Source organism: Ahaetulla prasina, chromosome 6 (genome assembly GCF_028640845.1).
Source record: "Ahaetulla prasina isolate Xishuangbanna chromosome 6, ASM2864084v1, whole genome shotgun sequence".
Lineage (NCBI taxonomy): Eukaryota > Metazoa > Chordata > Lepidosauria > Squamata > Colubridae > Ahaetulla > Ahaetulla prasina.
Window position 1 is genome coordinate 71,591,385 of NC_080544.1, and position 19,669 is coordinate 71,611,053.

The following is a 19,669-nucleotide window of genomic DNA, read 5'->3' on the forward strand; positions in this document are numbered from 1 at the left end:
CAGATTGAAAAATATGGTGAACATAGCCAAATACCAAGTACACCTATAACTGTTGAAGAAATGAAAAAAGTACAGAGCCAACTTTCTATATTGCAAAGATGCCTTGTCATTTCATAGGTCCTGACAATGTAGCCTCTATCTCATTGGTATCCTGTTGCCAAAGCATTTTCTGATTTAGGCTCTTATCATATTTGGTTCCTCTTCCAAGTGACAAGGGGAAATAAAAACTATAGATTTTACATCAACCCTGGCCAAAATCCACTGCTTTTGCCTTTCATTGTTTATTAAATCCATTTCCCATTGGGTCATCATTTAAGTAATATTTCCTTACCTAAACAGTAAAACAGAATGACCAATGGCAGGCAAAAAATAATAATAATAATGGGTTCAGGAGTGACTTCCAGTTTCCTGATGGCTTCTTCATTGAGTTTCCTTGTGCAAATCTACTAAGGAGCACCATAAATTTTCCTTCTTCCCTTCCCTTTCCTCTTCTCTTTCCAGCAGACAGGTAAATTACTGCTTCTGAGGTGGGGAGAGGGAAAGAGATTAGCAGACCGACTAGGAAACTTTCACAAAACATTGGAAATGAAGGTTGTGTGATCGCAGCAGCAGTCAGTAGCACCTGAAAAAGTCACGTCTTTCCCAAATTTCATTCCCTTGGGAGTCGCAGGTCCTGTATTTTAATTCTGCAAATTAACCCATTTGAGTTCAAAAATAGTTGCCCTTTGATGTACCACTTCACACAGTTAAATTCATGACAACAAGAAATTTTTGTAGCATATAGATTTCATTTGACTGGAGGTGGAGGGAAGCATAGCAGTTTAATTATTTCGTTTTCCTGTCCAAAAACTCAGTGTAGTGCAGTATTCAATCTTAATGAATTTATTGACTGAATAGATACTTTAAAATAAATATTGTGTTGATTAGTTAAGCTTTCTTTTATATCTCATCTCAGTATTATGCATAACGATATTGAATGCTCCAATGGCAACTCCCTTCACCCCCTTTTACATAAGTCCATGGAAGAGGCGAGCCAACCCAAATATTTTTTTGTGAGAGTAGTATTACTGGTTCATTGCTAAGCCAGTAATTTACCATGCCTCAGCCTGGTAAAAGATGTGATGTTGTTTTCTAGGCTTCTTCCAATATGTGTTTTTGTCTATCTTACAGCTTTGGTATATTTCCTAGTAGTCTCTAATCATAGTGTTAACCAGATGTCACTTTGCTTAGCTTCTGAGCCTAAACAGGTGAATTTTTACCTTATAAAAAGATTGAAAACATAGCAAACATGGGCAATTCACAATTACTGTACCATGTGGGTTCTACTGAATATGTTCCTCAGAATTTATAGAGTACAAATTATATAAAAATGGAATCTGAAATTATATAAAGAGATAAACATTCTTCCATCACTATTAATCTGAGTTAGGCAAAATTAGAAATGAAAGATGTAAAAAGAGTTATACTATTTTAAGGAATCCATTATTAACTGAAAATTGATTAAAATGTTTAATTTGGAAGATGTGATATTCATAACAGTCTCCTTCAAGTTAGTAAAAATTGGAGCTGAAAAGATGTTTATCTATTTTTCATTCAATTCTATTCCCTCATATTGTTGGAGAATATTTTATGAAGAAGATGCAGTATTACCAGTCTTAGAGCTTCTCGTGTGTGCTACTTCTGCCAACAACAGATCTACTGGAATTCTTAACAATATTAACTGTCCATCTAAGGCTAATCCCCTTAACTGAATATTGCTTGGAAATCAAACTCTCCACACCCTACAATAGCAAAGTTTGTAATTAAGCTCAGAAGGAACTGAGGTGCCTTAAAGCTGAACCATTGATGACATCAGTTCTTGGAGATTTGTAAGCGTCCTCCTTGGGGGTCAACAAAAACTTAGAATTTTATGGTCATCATAACACCATGGGTTATTCCTGTCCTCACTAGCCTGATCCATATTGCAGGCCATATGGATCCATTCAATCCGGTTGACCAACAGGCATTGGGAAAAGTTGGTCTGGAGACAGAAGAAAATTCATTTTATGGCTTCATTTAACATTATACAAAGATTTGTTTCTGGGTGGATTCAGATACACATTACCAAGAATAACCTTGGTAAGGCAAAAATTTGTCACTTTTTCTTTGTACTCTGCTGTGCTTATCATGCTGTTATCAGGATCTTCAGCAGATTTTTCTTAATGCTCAGTGTGGTTTCCTGGCTTGCTTATGTGCTGGATCCATTTTAAATATATTGCAAATGACACATAAAATCATTAAAATGGCTCTGCTTTTGTTTGGAGTGCAACATATTGCTGTCCCATTTCCCTTCAGTATCTCTCTGTCTTTATTAAACATACTATGTCAGTTCCAATCCAAAATCAAATTATGGATAAGGGCAATCTTATTAAACATTGATCTGGCATTCAATAACAGCAACTAGAACTGGGGCCAGCTAGTATCCAAGGGCCTGGTATCAGAAGTAAATAACGAGGGCTGACAAGTGGGAGTGACCTCAGCCATGGGTCTTTCCATCCTTGTGATTGGCCCTCCTGCAGACTTGCACCATTATTCCTTTGTTTATCATGAGCAAGATGGTACTGCCTGCCCACTGCCCACTTCTCTGCTCCTACTTTCACTCTACCCCATCCTTCCAGACCACGGAATCCATCCAACTACTACAAGCAGACACATACATACAGACACAGACACACCAACAACAACAACAAACCACAGTAACTTCCCTCAATAGCTCCTGTACTGTTCTCAAGCATTTAGCAATCTGAAGGCTGCTTTACTGAGACAGTTAAATCAATAATCCACATTCAACCCTCAAAAATAATTTAGATAAACTGATCAGTAGATCAGTATTTTAAATTTTGCAAAATTAAAGGATCAGTAGATATTTTGCCATTTATTGTAAATCGAATTGTGATGGTATTCCATTTCTTTTAAGAAAATTACCAAGTAATTATTAGATCATATACATTGTGCTACTAATTTGTATGTACAAGTTTTCAACACCACACAGATATGTTTCCTGACTTAAGTATTTTCGCAAATGTTACTTTTTCTCACCTTTGTTTTTAGAAGGAATATTATTACTATATACATACACACAACTTCAGTTTTCTTTCTCCCCACTTTTTATTCAATTTTATTATAAAATAAAATACAAATAGAAACAAATATTGACGAAGTTAAAGAGAGAAAATGGGTATGTAGAAAGAAGTGAAAGTTTAAAAAGTTTATCTGTACAAGTAGAAACTTAGAAAAAAAAATTCAGGTTGGCAATTTAGAGCTCAAATATTGCTTGTTCTCCTCAAAAAATGTTTTTAATTGGCTCCAGAAAAGTTCACAAGAAAATGGATATATAAATTAAAATATATAACATTCCATAAAAAGCCTTATACAAATTAATCTAGCTATTGTACTTTATGATAAGATGATTGCAGCCTGGCTGAAGCCCCTACATTTCAAACTATGGTAAAATGCATTAGTTTCTTCCTGCCAAGTGTGGACCACTGAAAGATGCTGTTTTACTCTGTGATAAACCACAAGATGCGATATTATTTCCTTAATGTTGAACAATAGATGTATTAGCCACTGTTTTCTTCTATACTAAATAGCCATCTTTTTTCATAAAAGCACAGAGGCATTTACAGCACCCTTAAATTCCTCCTTTCAGAAGAAACTCTTCAGAACTGTAGAGTTTTTAAGTAAAATAGAGATGATATTTTAAACGAAAATGTTTGTGTTGAAATGTGCAACCAAAAGTTTCAAGTGGATTTCCTTTCAGTCAGCATATTACAATAACTCACCAAGCTTTCACTGAAGTCATTTTGCGGAAACTCCAAAGATTATCAAATTCAACTTTTTTGAATTTCCGCAAGACTGTCTTGATTTTGAACGTTGATATGTCCATTCTGACCTCAGTGTTAGTATATGAAATTGTTTTAACACAGGAATATGATTAATCTAACAGAAGAAAGAGGGACAAAAAGCAGACTGATCAAAAGGACTCATCATCCTGAAGAGAGAGGAGAAAAAACCCTAACGTCGAAGCAAGCAGAAGAATATGGTGAAATCCTTAAAATTCTGAAAGGCAAATTCTTTTGGGTAAATATGTCTAGATACTTCCAAATAAGTCTTTCATTGTTATAATTGTCATGCTTCAGTCATCTTATATTATAGTCTGACAACTATATTGTTCATTGTAAGTTTTCAGTGCCTTCCCCATATTTTTCATTTTAAAAAAATGGAAAAGCTACAGTGATAGAAACCACCTATCCACAAGTACCGCACTGCAGCTGATCACTAATTAGATTGGAAAATGTTCATTTACATGATTCTTCCTATGACTTTAGCAACTATAAGCAAATATTGCATTTACACATTTAGCAACTATAAGCAAATATTGCATTTACACAACTATAAGTGATATTGCACTTACGCAGCTTGCAAAAATAATCATTTGCAGACTATACAGCAGGCAACAATTTAGTACTACATAAATAATTTTTGATTTTGTTTCAAATCAGACAGCTGTTAAAAAGTGCAGATATGAACTCTGGAAAAAGATCCTTTGCAAGTCAGAGTTCAAGACTGTAAAATTTCTCTTTATTCTTGAAGCATTCTCGTAGCAATGTCTAATATCTATTTACATGGCACAATCTCTGTATAAATATATATACATATACATATATCCATTCTTTTGATTAAAAATAATTTATAAGATTAATTCACATTTATAATTAAAAATAATTTAAAAACAATTGTTGAAACTCTGCAATCTCAAGCACAATCTATACTTTATATTAGTATTAAGCAGCATGATAAAATGAAAACCTACATTGTTCAGGCTTATTATAAACAGAATATTCCAGAAAAGGGAGAGAGTGGGAGAAAGAGAGACAGAAACAGAGAGAGTTGTTCAGGTGTATTTGTAATTGGTTAAGAATATTTGGAGACCAATAGGACCAAGGCTCTAGTTTGATGGAGGCCTTGAGCAATTCCTTTCCAATAAGTTTTCATTGGCTCTATGGGAATAATTATACTAAGATTATTGCAGGGATTAATATAGCTGTACTTTACAAAATTCAAAATTGTATATAAGTATAAAATATAATGCTTAATATGAATTTTATACATATATTAATTATGTAATAAATAAATAATGGAAATGTTACAAAAATAATCATTTTTAAAATTTCTTCTACAGCATGTAGTGTACAGTAATGATTCCCCAAAAAATGAACCTCAGCAATACTAGTGAAACAAGCATTCTTCTTGCTGAAGCAATCATTTATGTGCCAGTGTTCTTTATTGGAGTTATCCTAAATGTGTTTGCTTTAAAGGTATTCTGTTGCAAACTGAGTCAATGGACTGAAACCAGAGTATATATGACCAATTTAGCCATAACAGACTGTCTATTTCTCTTCACTTTGCCATTCAAGCTAGTTTCTAACTTTATATATAAATATAAAATGCATACCAGTATATACACGAAGAAATTATGCATGGTTTTGGAGACTGCATATTTTATCAATCGATACATGAGTATCTTCCTTATTACCATCATCGCACTTGATAGATACATCGCCATAAAATATCCACTCCAAGCAAAGAATATCAGGTCTCCTTTAAAGTCAGCGCTTGTCTGTGGACTTCTTTGGATCATAATTATAAGTATTGTACTTGTATCAAGAAATATAAATAATGAAGTGAACAACATTTGCTTTCAAACAATTTACAGAATACCATCAGTGCCTTCTTTTGCAGTGGTAATATGGGGATTTTTTATACCTTTAATTATCTTGAGTTTCTGTTCTGTTCAAATAATTAAAAAACTCACGAGGAAGAAAAAGATTCATCTTCATGAAAAAAAGGTCATTCAGAAAGCAATCAACATAATTCTGGCAAATATGACCACATTCATCACTTGCTTTTTACCACTTCATGTTGCCTATTTCATTAAATTCATAGATTTCAAAACTGCTATTGATACTAATCTTAAACATAATCTGTTTCTAAATGTTACTATTATTCTAGCTAACACCAACTGCTGCTTGGATGCATTTTGTTATTACTTTGTAAGCCAGGAATTTCAGGAAGCTTCTATAGTACAAAAGACACAGAATCAAGCACCTGAAAATCAAGGTACTGAAATTATTTAGAAAGACCATGACTCAACAAACAATTCTGATACCTTCAGACCTGTCTGGAATCATCTTCCTCCTAAAAGTTTTGATTGGAATTCTCTTCGTGATCTTGATAAAGTACAGCTCAGCCTTCTCCATTAATGTATTCATATGAAGACAACATGTCCCCACGTGTGTGGCAGTATACATTATAAGTTTCAAGAAATTAATTTGAAATGCAGATTACTTCCTGGAAATATTGCTGTTTCATTCTCATGTCTAATTAATGTCTCTTATTGTTTGATTTATTGCTTTTTAATGCATCATATACGCCAAATGTATATTGCATGGTTTTTACCCTATTCTGTACCCTACCTGACTACCCTTCCCCCTTAATAGACACATTTTGCTTTGCCTGATGAACTTGTGATTCATGCTGTTGGAAGGCGTGAAAAAGGTACTTGGCAAAGTTAGTCGCTCTATCAAATTCAGAGATCAAATTTTTATGAGCGACATGACAAACTTGGGCCTGAGTTTTAAGGGACTAGTAGGCATGTGAGATTTATATGTATTTAGCTTCCTTTTTATGGCCTATCAAAAATTGTTCTAGACAATAAACATTTAAAATGTCAATTTTTATTCATATGGCAATAGTATACATCATTGTTTGTTAGCTAGCATTTGGATTTTAAATTTATGTTTTAATTTCAAACAGTTTCATATATAGCAAATATTTTCAACTACTGCTGTTTAATGCCAGATAAGTCAATAACAAGACTCCCCTTATTGTGATCTCATAAACAAGGAGCAGGATGACCTTGGCATGTATTATCAAAACCTGGCTGGGCCTGTGGTGGGAACTGCCCTCTCAAAAACTTAGTCAGGTTTAGGGTTTGGCCCAGGGGTGAAATGCTCCCGGATCAGACCAGCTTGCGTGATCTGGTAGCGATGGTGGCTGCTGGTTCGGAGGACCGGTAGCAAAAATCCCTGGCCCCAACCCCCGCCTCTGCTGAGCCCCACCATCAGCAGAGGGGGGTTTTTTTACTTTTAAAAGAAGCTTTTGCTTCAGCCGAAACATGCCTTTAAAAGTAAAAAAAAGCCTTTGAGGATACCGCCCCTCAGCTGAGATTGGCAGAGCCTTTAAACTTTTTTTTTTAAAAAAATTAAAGGCTCCTCTGGCGATCTCACCTGAGTTCCTCATCAGCAGAACCTTAAAAAACATGTTTTCTGTAGAAAACATGTAGAAAACCTCCTTTTAAGAGGGTCTAAGGCACTTACCTGATTACTGATTGACCTCATGGCTTTCTTCCCAGCCGGAAAGCCCCAGTTTCATTTTCAGCACCAGACAGAACTAATCTAGCTTAGTTAATCTATTTCATCACTGAGTGATTAATATTGGCTGGTTTTGCTGGCTGAGGAACTCTGGGAATTGAAGTCCACAAACCTTAATAATAAAATAAAATATTTGTGCAGCTTTCTGAAATTTGGTGTGTTTCTGTAATGTTTCACTCTAACTACACAAACACACAAAATCTCAGAATGCTGTATGTGGTATTTGTGTGTGTGTGTCAGTTTTGTTGTGTGTGTGTAAAGTGTGAAAGTTTGTTTTTGAGCTTTTTGTGGCTGTGCGAAGTGTGAAGTGCAGCTGCTTTTACATTGTGTGTGAGTCAGTTGTGTTGTGTTGTGTTGTGTGTGTGTAAAGTGTGAAAGTTGGTTTTTGGTACCTCTTATTGTTTTTTTATACTTTGTTTATTATTTTTATTATTTATTGTTATTGGCCATGCCCACCCAGCCATCTGACCACCAAGCCACACCCACCAATTAAGCCACGCCCACAGAACCAGTAGAGAAAAGTTTTAGATTTCACCCTTGGTTTGGCCCCAGATGAGACCCAGGGCAGAGGAGGAGAGCTTGAGGTTGTCATCTGGGAATTTCAGCCCTCAGGGATGTTGCTCCACAAATTCCCAGTTGTTCCCTGCTCCTGAGGTTAGGTTCATGGGAGCAGTTGAGATTGCTGCTTCTGTACTCACCTCCTGGCAACAACTCTACCTGAGCTGCTGGAAACCATCTCAGGGCTGGCTGTGGAGTTCCCCAGACTTATAGTTCTGGGAGACTTCAACTCGTGATCTCTGGGGGGAATCTCTAAAGCAGCCATGAGACCACCATGAGAGCTACCAGCTTCTCTCAGGCCATTCTTGGCCCAACTTGGGACAGTGGCCACACTCAGGATATGGTTTTCTTGATTGAGCAGTGGTAATATGATCTGAGAGAGGAACCATTCTTGGCCCCTCTGGCATGGTCAGATCACTCCCTGGTAACTTTGAGGTTCTCTTATGTTCACCCCCTCCACAGGGCAGCTCGACCCATTTGGTCCATCCCTGGCAACTAATGGATTCAACAGAGTTTCAAAGAGAGCTGAGGAACCTGCTGGTTTGCTACACAGTTCTGCAGAGGCCCTGGAAGTTGCTTAGAATAGTGAGATGACCGGAGCTTAGACAGAATTACACTTGTGCTTTTCTTGGTCCATCACACCATTAGTTCCCTATAGTTCCCAGAGGATTTGAGGGAGCTAAGAAGGGTCAACAGCTACTGAAGAACAAATTTGACCAAATAATAATAATAATAATAATAATAATAATAATAATAATAATAATAATAATAATAATAATAATAATAATAATAATATTTTAATTTTTATACCGCCCTTCTCCCGAAGGACTCAGGGCTAGAGGAAACATGAGCCAGAACTGCTATCAAGACTACCTCATAGGCAGTAAGAACAGGAAGAAGTGCCAATACTTCTCCATTCTTATTACATCCATCAAATGTCATCCAGCACCCAGCACTTAGGGCCTGGGTACTTACGGGACCGCCTGCTGTTACCGCATGCCTCCCACCAACCCGTACGCTCTCACAGAGAGGGACTTCTCAGGGTGCCGTCCGCCAAGCAATGTCGGCTGGTGGCCCCCAGGGGAAGGTCCTTCTCTGTGGGGGCTCCCACACTCTGGAACGAGCTTCCCCCGGGTTTACGCCAAATACCTGACCTTCGGACCTTCCGCCGCGAACTGAAGACACATCTTTTCATTCGCATGGGGCTGGCTTAAATTTTACTGATTTTAAATTATCTATTATTAATTTTAATGGGGTTTTAGTTTTATATATTTTAAAGTTTTTTAGGCCAATTATAAAATAAGTTTTTTAATTTGTATTTTAAATTGTATATGGTATTGTTTTTATTTTTGGCTGTACACCGCCCTGAGTCCTTCGGGAGAAGGGCGGTATAAAAATCGAATAAATAAATAAATAAAATAAATAAATAAATAAATAAAATTTAAAGGTACCTGGACTCTTCTCAGGAAGAGGAGTCTGAAGTCCCATCTGCAGGACAATGCGAAGGAATTTTTCATGCACTTGGAGAATAAAACCATCCATTTGTTCCCAAATAGATTCCAAAAATGAGAGTCCTGCAGCTATGCCCAGAGAGTATACTTGCCAGTAATCTGGGAACAATTTGATTCTATTAGCCCTGAAAAAGTGGACAGGATCCTCCAGAATGTAAACATCACCAGCTATGTGTTAGATCAACATCCTTCCTAGCTGGTTAAGGCTGCCTGGGCAGTGTTGTGTGGGTGAGTCCAAGCGATGGTGAATTCAACTTTGTTGGACAGGGTATTCCTGGATTCTTTTAAAGACGTTCTGGTAACCATCACTGGACCCCACTGTTCTGGACAATTTTTGTCCATTCTCCCTAAAAAGGTACTTCAGAATGCAGTGGTGTTAACAATTACAAAGGATTCTGGAGAAAATATATTATCTGGACCCTTTTCAGTCAGATTTCAGGCCTGGATATGGGATAGAAACAGCACTGATCACATTCATAGACATTTGGCAGGAGCAGGATGGTGGTACATCCATCCTTGTTCTTCTTAACCTCTTGGCAGCTTCTATTTGGGTTCAGTTCCTAGTCCGTGCATCAACAAATGCCAGTTGCAAGTTGACTTTGTAGCTTTTCAAGGAACATTCAAGTCAATTCTTAATTCTGTTTATCCTGTTTATTTGTAGTCTTCCCTTTCTTCTAGTTTCCTCAATCTTCCTAAGCAACATCTCTTTTTCTATGACATTGTCTACTCACAACATAAATCCCAAAAATGTGAGTTTCTGCTTATTATCATTTTGCAATCCATTTTTCTAGGGTTTGAACCTAGAATAAGTTCTGACTTATGTATGACAGTTCCCACTTAAGATAAAACCAGTCATGTACTGCCTCCCGGTGGTCAATGTAACCATTTTGACTAACCACCTCAGTCTCTTCAAGAACTTGTTTCCTGACATTCCTCACTTTGTACATACCATATTTTTATTCTTTCTTACTTACAAGGTATTAAGCAAATTTATTGTTAAGGCAAACCCTTTTTCACTTTATGTGGAATTAGTGTAGTGACTTGTTAATTTGTACATTGACTTGCATTTTTTAACGCAGTGGTGTGAAGGGGGGTATGTCATGTGTATACATACATACTGGTACATATTTTATGATTTTGTTACTTTTTGGTACAGATTGATAGCATTTCAATTGACTTTTCTCGCACAGCTTTATAACTTTGAAAGAAATAGGTATATATTCTAAACAAAATCTGCTAAAGATATGGATACATCCATATACAAGAGCAGTAGGACATTTGGAAATGTAGGATACGACTATAGAAAATAATCTTGAGATATACATACACACACATATATTGTTGAAAATGTGAACACAAATTTCAATTGAATTGTAATATTATATAAATGCGTATATAATATAGATCAGGTTCTTTGGAAAATATGGAACAAATATTTTAGATCTGATCTTAGTGAATCAATTTGAAACTGTTTAGCAAACAAATTTCATTTAATTTTTTTTCAGCATTTCATAAGAATGGACTATTTATAATAAAACAACCTTTTAAATTAAAATTATATTGATCAACGTTTTTCTACATTGTTGGTACTCAACTATTTTCGATATAAAAACAAATATTTTTAACATAGTTGAAAAACAAGTCAAGAATATTTTGTAATTCATTCTATTCTATTTTTTTTTTTGGTAACAGTCATATTCACATCTTTCTTAGAAACAGTAGTATTTAAAAATGTAGGAAATACTTATATGTAATATTACCTACTGCCCAGTAGGAGCTGTCTTTGTCTTCAGGTTAAGCATAAAGCCCAAACCAATAAAAATCCGAAAATTCGATTCATGACAGTATATTCAAAAAGGAAGGTATTGTGTAACTTCTAAAATAAGTCATAAAAAAAAACCTGGGAAAAAACCTTTAATGAATGGTTTTATTCACATTTCATATAAAGAGTTAAAAGATACCACTGAGATCATCCACTAAAACACTATTCAGTGAAATAATCACCCTTTTTTAATTTAATTTAATTTTTAATTAGTTTAATTCTAAACTAATTCCTAAGAGATTGTTCCTCCATATTTTCCTGGGCAAAAATAATTGAATATGTATATTTAAAAGTATATTTTTTCTTTAAAATAATATTACCCAATTATTTTTGTGGATTTTTTAACATTGTTTTTTTAATGACTATTTCATTTTTCTTATCTTCAGTGTTTAACAAATTCTTCATAAAAATACATACATGTTGAAATACATGTTGAAATGACATGTAGGAGTAACATTATCCATATCCTCCCAGAACAAAAGCCTAGTATAGTGAAGGAATGAGGATATCTGCTTATATCATTACTCAGTTTCTTAAACAATGAAGTTATTTCCTTATGCAGTAAAATGTTGATTGGCTGAGAATGACAAAATGAAGTTTCTAAACAGTGACTTATAACCATAAACAAATAGTTAATTATTTTCTTTTCAGGTTAGTGGTTAGTGTACACAGACATCCAAAATTGAAAAGCAATGGCATTTAAACAAAGTATTAAAATATTTTAAATACAAAGACCCAGTTCTATTCTAATTGGAATATATAAGGCATATTGTTACATACAAAAACATACATATCAACAATAACCTTAAAGAATAACAAATATATTGTCATATTTACTGAATGTCTACGGAAATTCACCATACACTTGAAAAAGCATCTTGGGATATGTTATTCAGGAAAAAAATACTTCTATTTCTCTTTTAAGACGCCATTATCTGTCTATTGCCTGCTTATCTATCTATCTATCTATCTATCTATCTATCTATCTATCTATCTATCTATCTATCTATCTATCTATCTATCTATCTATCTATCTATCTATCTATCTATCTATCTAGTAGCCTCTCACTAACTACAACATGTGAATTCCGGGTCTCAGGAAACTGTAAAAAATATAACAATGAAATAATATCTCAGAAAGTAGCAAGAATCACGCCGCAAAGAATTCAACTTTGTTTATTTTTTAATTGAGGCTTGCGGCAGGAGAATTCATGAAGTGTCGATCTTAGCAGACGCCCAGTCTATCCTTCAGCGGAGAACCCATTTCCCGCTCAAAATCCCACCGATCTCCGATTCTTCATAGCTAGAGATTCATCCCAGATTAAAAGGGAAAAAAAAACCACCACCACTTGTTCAACCAATCAGTTTCCAGGAGCTGAACAGGCTCCACCAATGGAGAGTAGGGGGTTCGCGGTCGGGAACCGTTGCTTTAACGGTCGACAGTTGAGGCAACCCTCAAACGGGACTTGAACGTCGAATGTCCGAGGGAAAGCACTGAACTTCGTCATCTTCGTGAGGCACCATGGTGGGAAGTGGGACTTTCCACTGGGCTTCGTTCAGTGGGGAGCGGGGTCACGGCACCTCTTTAAGCCTTTTGGCGTACTAATGCTATGAGGGAACCGCGAGCGAATGATATGCTCGTGGAGGAATGTTTGTCGCCTCATGCGAGTTTTCCCGCGCGAGCTTCGCCTTATGCGAGGTTTCGTACCTCAGAAAGGCGTGATTCGGTCGAGGACGTGGGTTGCCTGGCGCTGTATTCTCTTGTATTTGGCTAGGCACGAGGGCTGAAAGGCCCTTCGCCTCGGATTTGCCATGGTGCGAAGCGGAAAGGGGGATGGGGTGGTGGTGGTGAGGGGAGAATATAATAGTCTTGGTGCTGAAGAACAGTGAACTAAGAAGAAATGAGAGAGAGACCTGTCGCATAGATTTAGAGTCCATTGATTTGGCATTACAAAAGGCTGATAAAAGAGCTGAATAATAAAGAGTCTAGTGTGAAGTAGTGGTGAAGAATGAGACATGGGACGGGTTGAAGTATGAGGTACAGCATAATTAAAGTTGAAATGAGATTTTATATAATCGCATAGTAGCTACAGTGTAAGCCGGCTGTACTCCTTAGCATTATTAAACCGTTTTCAAAGACCTTTTCTTTTTAACTTGGGTGCCCTAAGGGCCACTGATCATTAAAATAGTGCATATTTTAAAATAGACATTAGAAATCAAATGGGTACATTATCAAAATACAGAATTGGGTCAATATACATTTTTGTGGTGTTTCATTATTTATGCATACTTTCAAAAATAAGCATTACTAATGCCTTTTTTTAAAAAATACATTTTTTTAATAGCGTGAATGTATCTCTATCCACGTTGGACAAGCTGGAGTTCAGATTGGTAATGCTTGTTGGGAATTGTATTGTCTTGAGCATGGAATTCAGCCAGATGGTCAGATGCCCAGTGACAAAACCATAGGAGGTGGAGATGATTCCTTTAACACATTTTTTAGTGAAACCGGTGCTGGCAAGCATGTACCTAGAGCTGTTTTTGTGGACCTTGAGCCAACTGTTGTTGGTATGTATAAGGCCTTGGAAATGGGATCAACACGTGGATGATCAGAAATAATTTACATTTATAAAATATTTGTTTTCATTATTTAGAAGTAATAAAAGTAGGGTTTTTTCCCTAAATAAAATTGAATTTTGATGACAAACCAATTGTAAAATAATACCCCACTAAGTTAACTTTGCCTTTACATATTGACTTTATGAAATGAAATACAACTGTGCAGTCTGTTAACAAAAATGGTAACAGGAAGTTATTTAATTTATCCTCTCATATTTTTCTTAAGAAGAAAAAATACCTTGATGTATCCATATAGTCATCAGAAGTGAACTAACACATCTTTTCATGCTGAGAGTCCTCTGTTTCTCTATGATTAATTTTAAATCCTGCAAAAAGAAACCCTATCTTTTGTTCAGAAATATTAGCCAGAATTGATCTCATAAGTATCTGAAGTATTCTTAAGTTTGTAATGTTTTTGGATAATGTAAAAATATACGTATGCTTAACAAGGAATAAGAACAACTGAATCCTTTCCAACTATTATTCTATTAAATACATTATTTCTGAGTTTATGGAATGTTATTAGAAATAATAAAACACTGGATTTTGAATTAGAATTAATCAAAGTTTTGGGGTTTTTTTAATCTTCAAAGATGAGGTGCGTACAGGTACTTACAGACAGTTATTTCATCCTGAGCAACTCATTACTGGAAAAGAAGATGCTGCTAACAATTATGCTAGAGGCCATTATACCATAGGAAAAGAGATTGTAGATCTAGTGCTGGATCGCATTCGAAAATTGGTGAGTCATTATAAGATGTGAATTAAAAAATACTTGGAAATAAAACTGAAATTTGAAAATTTACCATTTTAAACTCAGGAGTATAGAAATTCTAGTCTTATTTTCAAGACTACCATGTTTACAAATACTTGATCTGTTTAAGCAAGGAATGTATATTTAGAACTAAATATACTATATTGACTTTTTAAATGTAATTTTAATTGATTGAAGCAGCGGGTCACCAACTGGTGGTCTGTGAGAAAATTTTGGTGATCTGCAGAAAAATTATTTGCATTTTTTTATATTGAACTAAATTAGGGGCCCTCAAACTACAGCCCCTTAGGACAGATATGTGCAATGAGCATTTGTATTGCTGCAGAGAATCTCCCCCTTTGGGGTCTTTGTGTGGGTCGGAGGGGGTCAGAAATTCTGACTTGGGGTCTGCTTCAGCCTCCTGGTGCAGGGCTTTGGTGAAGGCTGGAGGAAAGCGGCACTTGTGGCAAAGAGCTGGAGGGCCTTGTTCCAGTGGGACTGCATCATGGCCTGGAACTGGCTGACCATCTCAGCCCGCTGAGCCTCCAGGCGCCGGTACTTGGCCTTGCACTCCTGCAGGTCTTCCCTCTGCTTGGAAAGCCTACGCTCCTAGTCCTCAGTGAGGTGCTTCTGAGCCTCCTCCTTGGTGAAATCCAATTTGAACTGACCCAGATGTTTGGTCAACTCTTGTGGTGGCTGCTTAGCTCCAAAAACTGCTTCCTGTTGGAGCACTAAGGAGCCTGTGGGGACAGGCGAGGAGTGTCTGGGAGGGAGTGGTGAGTAGAGGCTGGCAAGACGCCCCTTGACATGAATGACATCAAGTTGGCCACGCCCACCCCATAACATGACCACCTAGCCATGACCACCCAGCCGGTCATTAAACAGATCATATTAGTGGTTTGCGGGATTTTAAAATATGAATTTAGTGGTCCTTGAGGTCTGAAAGGTTGGGGACCCCTGGACTGAAGGGTATTAATGCAAATATTTTAAATTAATATAGTAGCAAATAATATCTGTATGTTAAATTTATACTGTTGAAAATAAGTATTCTGTTCAATAACCTCATTTTTGTTGGGTTTTGGGGATTGTCTTTTTATAGGCTGATCTGTGTACTGGTCTACAGGGTTTCCTTATTTTCCATAGTTTTGGTGGAGGTACTGGCTCTGGATTTGCATCTTTGCTAATGGAAAGACTCTCAGTTGACTATGGGAAAAAATCCAAACTGGAATTTGCAATATATCCAGCTCCACAAGTATCCACTGCTGTGGTGGAGCCTTACAATTCTATCCTTACCACACATACCACATTGGAACATTCTGACTGTGCATTCATGGTGGATAATGAAGCTATTTATGATATATGTCGACGCAATCTTGACATTGAACGTCCTACTTACACCAACCTCAATCGTCTCATTGGTCAAATTGTATCTTCTATCACAGCTTCACTACGTTTTGATGGTGCTCTGAATGTAGATTTGACAGAATTTCAAACAAATCTTGTTCCTTACCCACGAATCCATTTCCCCTTGGCAACATATGCTCCTGTCATTTCAGCTGAAAAGGCATACCATGAGCAGTTGTCAGTGGCTGAAATTACTAATGCTTGTTTTGAGCCAGCTAATCAGATGGTAAAATGTGATCCTCGGCATGGTAAATATATGGCATGTTGCATGCTATACAGAGGTGATGTAGTGCCAAAAGATGTCAATGCAGCTATTGCAACAATCAAGACAAAACGCACTATTCAGTTTGTGGATTGGTGTCCAACTGGATTCAAGGTACTATATTGTTGAATATAAACAAACATGGGATAAAAGTGAACTTAGTGAATGATTTGGGTGGAAACTTCCTAATATAAAAGTAATAAAAGCAGGATGAAAATATAATCTAATAATATATCAATAAGATTGCATTTACCTGATAACTGTTTCCACATGAAGGGATTTTGTGGCGGACGTGAATACAGCAGTAATCTTTTTCTTGCCCAGATCAGATGATAGACCTCCCAATTCTGAAAATGTTGTTCAGCATTTATTAATGTTTGTGTGGTGCTGAGTGTAGAGTTTCCTATAATACTTGAGTCGACTTTTTAAATTCTTTTATGATTTTTAAAATAACTGGAGGTGGCAAACATGAGAGAGTGACTAAAAAAAATTATCCAGCTGGCTTTCAATGAAGTAAATCATGTCGTTACATGAACAGTCATTTCATTATGAGATGGGTGGCAAATAAATTCAATAAATAAATGCTACACACCAAATTGCATTTTTTTTAGTTATTAGACTGGTACAATCATACTTAAGTTAAATAAATAATCTATTGTAAATGAAAACTAGTGTCCTTATTAGAACTTTAGTATATTTAAGAGAATTAAACCTTAATTCTATTTATTATGTATAAATTCTATTTATTAATTCCATTTATTATGTATCTGTCAAAGTGAGGCAATTTGCATAGATTAGAGGTTTTCTTTTACTTTATGAGGTATATGTAAATACATTCTCTTTCTGTCTCCAGCTCCCTTTCTGATTCAAAGATTCATGTCTAATTTTTTATTTCCCATTATGCTTTTATCCACAAAATTCTCAGGGAGGAGGGAAGGCAGGGAGAGAAAAAGCTCGGATTTGAAAATCCCTTGCACTATTGAGGAAAATCTAATCAATTTTTTGCCTTCCTTTAGGTAGGCATCAATTATCAGCCACCCACTGTGGTACCAGGAGGAGATTTGGCCAAGGTGCAACGTGCTGTATGTATGCTGAGTAACACTACTGCAATTGCAGAAGCTTGGGCTCGCCTTGATCATAAATTTGATTTAATGTATGCCAAGAGAGCCTTTGTGCATTGGTATGTAGGGGAAGGAATGGAAGAAGGAGAATTTTCTGAAGCCCGAGAGGATCTCGCTGCACTTGAAAAAGATTATGAAGAAGTTGGTGTTGATTCTGTGGAAGCAGAAGCTGAAGAAGGAGAAGAATATTAAGCTATGATATATATTTCAATATTTTGTACTTTCAGGTTCACTTGTTCAGTTCCAAATAAACATTTAAGTGTTCTAAGAAGTTTAATAGCTATTATTTAAAATAGCTTTAAAATCATCCCTTGAAACAGTTTCTATAAACTTTGAGCAAAGCATAAAATAAAAGTTTTCTGTAAAACTGTCTCGGAAACATTTATCCATTCCTTATTTCTCCCTTTCATTCTTATAGGATCTTTTAAAAACTTATAAAGTAAGTATTCTGAAATAGTCATTAAAGTGTTATTGCATCTTAGAATGTATGTACATAATAAAAATGATACTGGGGATATCATTATGTATAGGGAATTTTATGTTAATTAAAGTAATGTGAATAAGGAAATCTTGTTGCAATTTTATCAGTGGTTTTGGTCTGCTCTGGTTTCATCTTCACTGTTATCTATTGAAATTTCAGAACTGGCTGGAAATAAAATAGTTTGGGAGATTATAAAATGAAGATAGTATTGCAGCTTTACTGATCGTTACTATGTGGAAATGAAATGGATGAATATTTTGCATAATAAACTAAGCATATTGATCCTAAGACACTAGCACAAACTTGATTCACATTAAAAGAAACATTTTGGTTCTTACATTCTGCTAGTTGATAAACAGTTTAAAGGTTTAGGTGCAGCAGTAACAAATTTTATGATAAAACTGCTATATCAGATTTCAAACTTTTCTATCACTTGCTAGTAAAGGCCTGAAAATAGAATAGCATGAAATGAGATTGATGGGCTTGATTAGTTGCATGGTAAAATTACTATATTTTTCGGAGTATAAGATGCACCTGTTTAACCCCCAAGAGGGTGAAAATCTGGGTGTGTCTTATACACCGAATGTAGCACCCCCCACCCTTCAGAGGTCAGCCTCTGCATCACATTTTCAGGTGGCAGGAATCATCACATTGCCAAAAATGAGCATTGCATTTTCGGTCTCCACACACTGGGAAATAGGTGGCTGAAATGGTTACGGTGCTGCTTGGAACCGGCCGAAAGCCCCTGCTGCTGCATTTTCATGAGGACGCCCAGCTCTGCAAATTTCATCGGAGAGAAAACATTGCATGGAGGCAATGCTCTTGTGAAGCGGGGGCTTCTGTGCAAGAGGTGTAAGGCTGGGTGCCCCTTCTCCAGACAACCCAGGCTGAGGGGAGTCGGCTTCTGCTCTTGGCCCGGGAAGCGGATCTGGCCAGGAGGAAAGAGAAAGTGAGACTGCAGAAAAGGAGGGCATGTGGCTCTGAATTTCTTTGGGGAATTGAAAACACCAGAAAATGCAATGCATGGAGGCAACACTTTTTCCTCCCTGATTGCCTGAAGCAATTCTCAAGGCTGCGCACCCTCCTCCTTTTCTGCAGTCTCACTGTCCTCTTTCCTCCTGGCCAGATCCATCTCCTGGGCCAAGAGCAGAAACCGACTACCCTCAGCCTGGGTCGTCCCCTAAAATTAAGCTGAATCTTATACTCCGAAAAATATTGTAAGTAATGTGCATATTTTGATTATCTTAAATTACAGATAACTAGACCAACTTATTTATCGAGAAGCTTATTCAGTTCATTGGCCTTTATTTTCAAATCAAGGAATTATATTATTTCTGTCCTAACCCTTCAGATGCAAACACCTTGATTGCATTATCTCTTATCAGGCCATGTTGAGTTGTACACTTAAATTATTTTTGAAAAAACAGACCTTGTACTGCTTTCATTTGGGGTGATGATTTGGAATAGAAAGTGTCAACCTTTTAAATATACTAAAGCAATAAAAGGCTCAGGAAGACTACAGCTGAACTTAATGAAATGTGCTATATTAATAGATTCTTGCTAGTCTGATTGCTCTCCTCCCCCAAATAACCAAGTGAATCGGAGGATCAGAGTTCATAATACTATCACCTTTCCAGGACTAAAGTAATGTTTCTGTTTATGTGC

General features: G+C 36.4%; 2 protein-coding genes across 2 annotated transcripts; both read left to right on the forward strand.

Annotated features, from left to right (window-relative positions):
• The first annotated feature begins 3,792 nt into the window (after positions 1-3,792).
• GPR35 (G protein-coupled receptor 35) lies at positions 3,793-6,737 on the forward strand. The gene is made up of 2 exons (XM_058189341.1): positions 3,793-4,119; positions 5,222-6,737. Exon 2 carries the CDS (start codon positions 5,238-5,240, stop codon positions 6,174-6,176), a length of 939 nt encoding a protein of 312 aa, XP_058045324.1. The 5' UTR covers positions 3,793-4,119; positions 5,222-5,237; the 3' UTR covers positions 6,177-6,737.
• Positions 6,738-13,795: 7,058 nt separating this feature from the next.
• Positions 13,796-18,084, forward strand: LOC131201440 (tubulin alpha-3 chain). The gene is made up of 4 exons (XM_058189344.1): positions 13,796-13,931; positions 14,576-14,724; positions 15,836-16,516; positions 17,419-18,084. Exons 1-4 carry the CDS (start codon positions 13,811-13,813, stop codon positions 17,713-17,715), a joined length of 1,248 nt encoding a protein of 415 aa, XP_058045327.1. The 5' UTR covers positions 13,796-13,810; the 3' UTR covers positions 17,716-18,084.
• The last annotated feature ends 1,585 nt before the right edge of the window (positions 18,085-19,669 follow it).

Coding starts and splice junctions, on each gene's coding strand:
- GPR35 (XM_058189341.1), top strand. CDS start 5,238: ATGATTCCCCAAAAAATGAACCTCAGCAATACTAGTGAAACAAGCATT.
- LOC131201440 (XM_058189344.1), top strand. CDS start 13,811: ATGCCCAGTGACAAAACCATAGGAGGTGGAGATGATTCCTTTAACACA. Junction 13,932..14,575: donor CCTTGAGCCAACTGTTGTTG/GTATGTATAAGG, acceptor TAATCTTCAAAG/ATGAGGTGCGTACAGGTACT. Junction 16,517..17,418: donor GGTGTCCAACTGGATTCAAG/GTACTATATTGT, acceptor GCCTTCCTTTAG/GTAGGCATCAATTATCAGCC.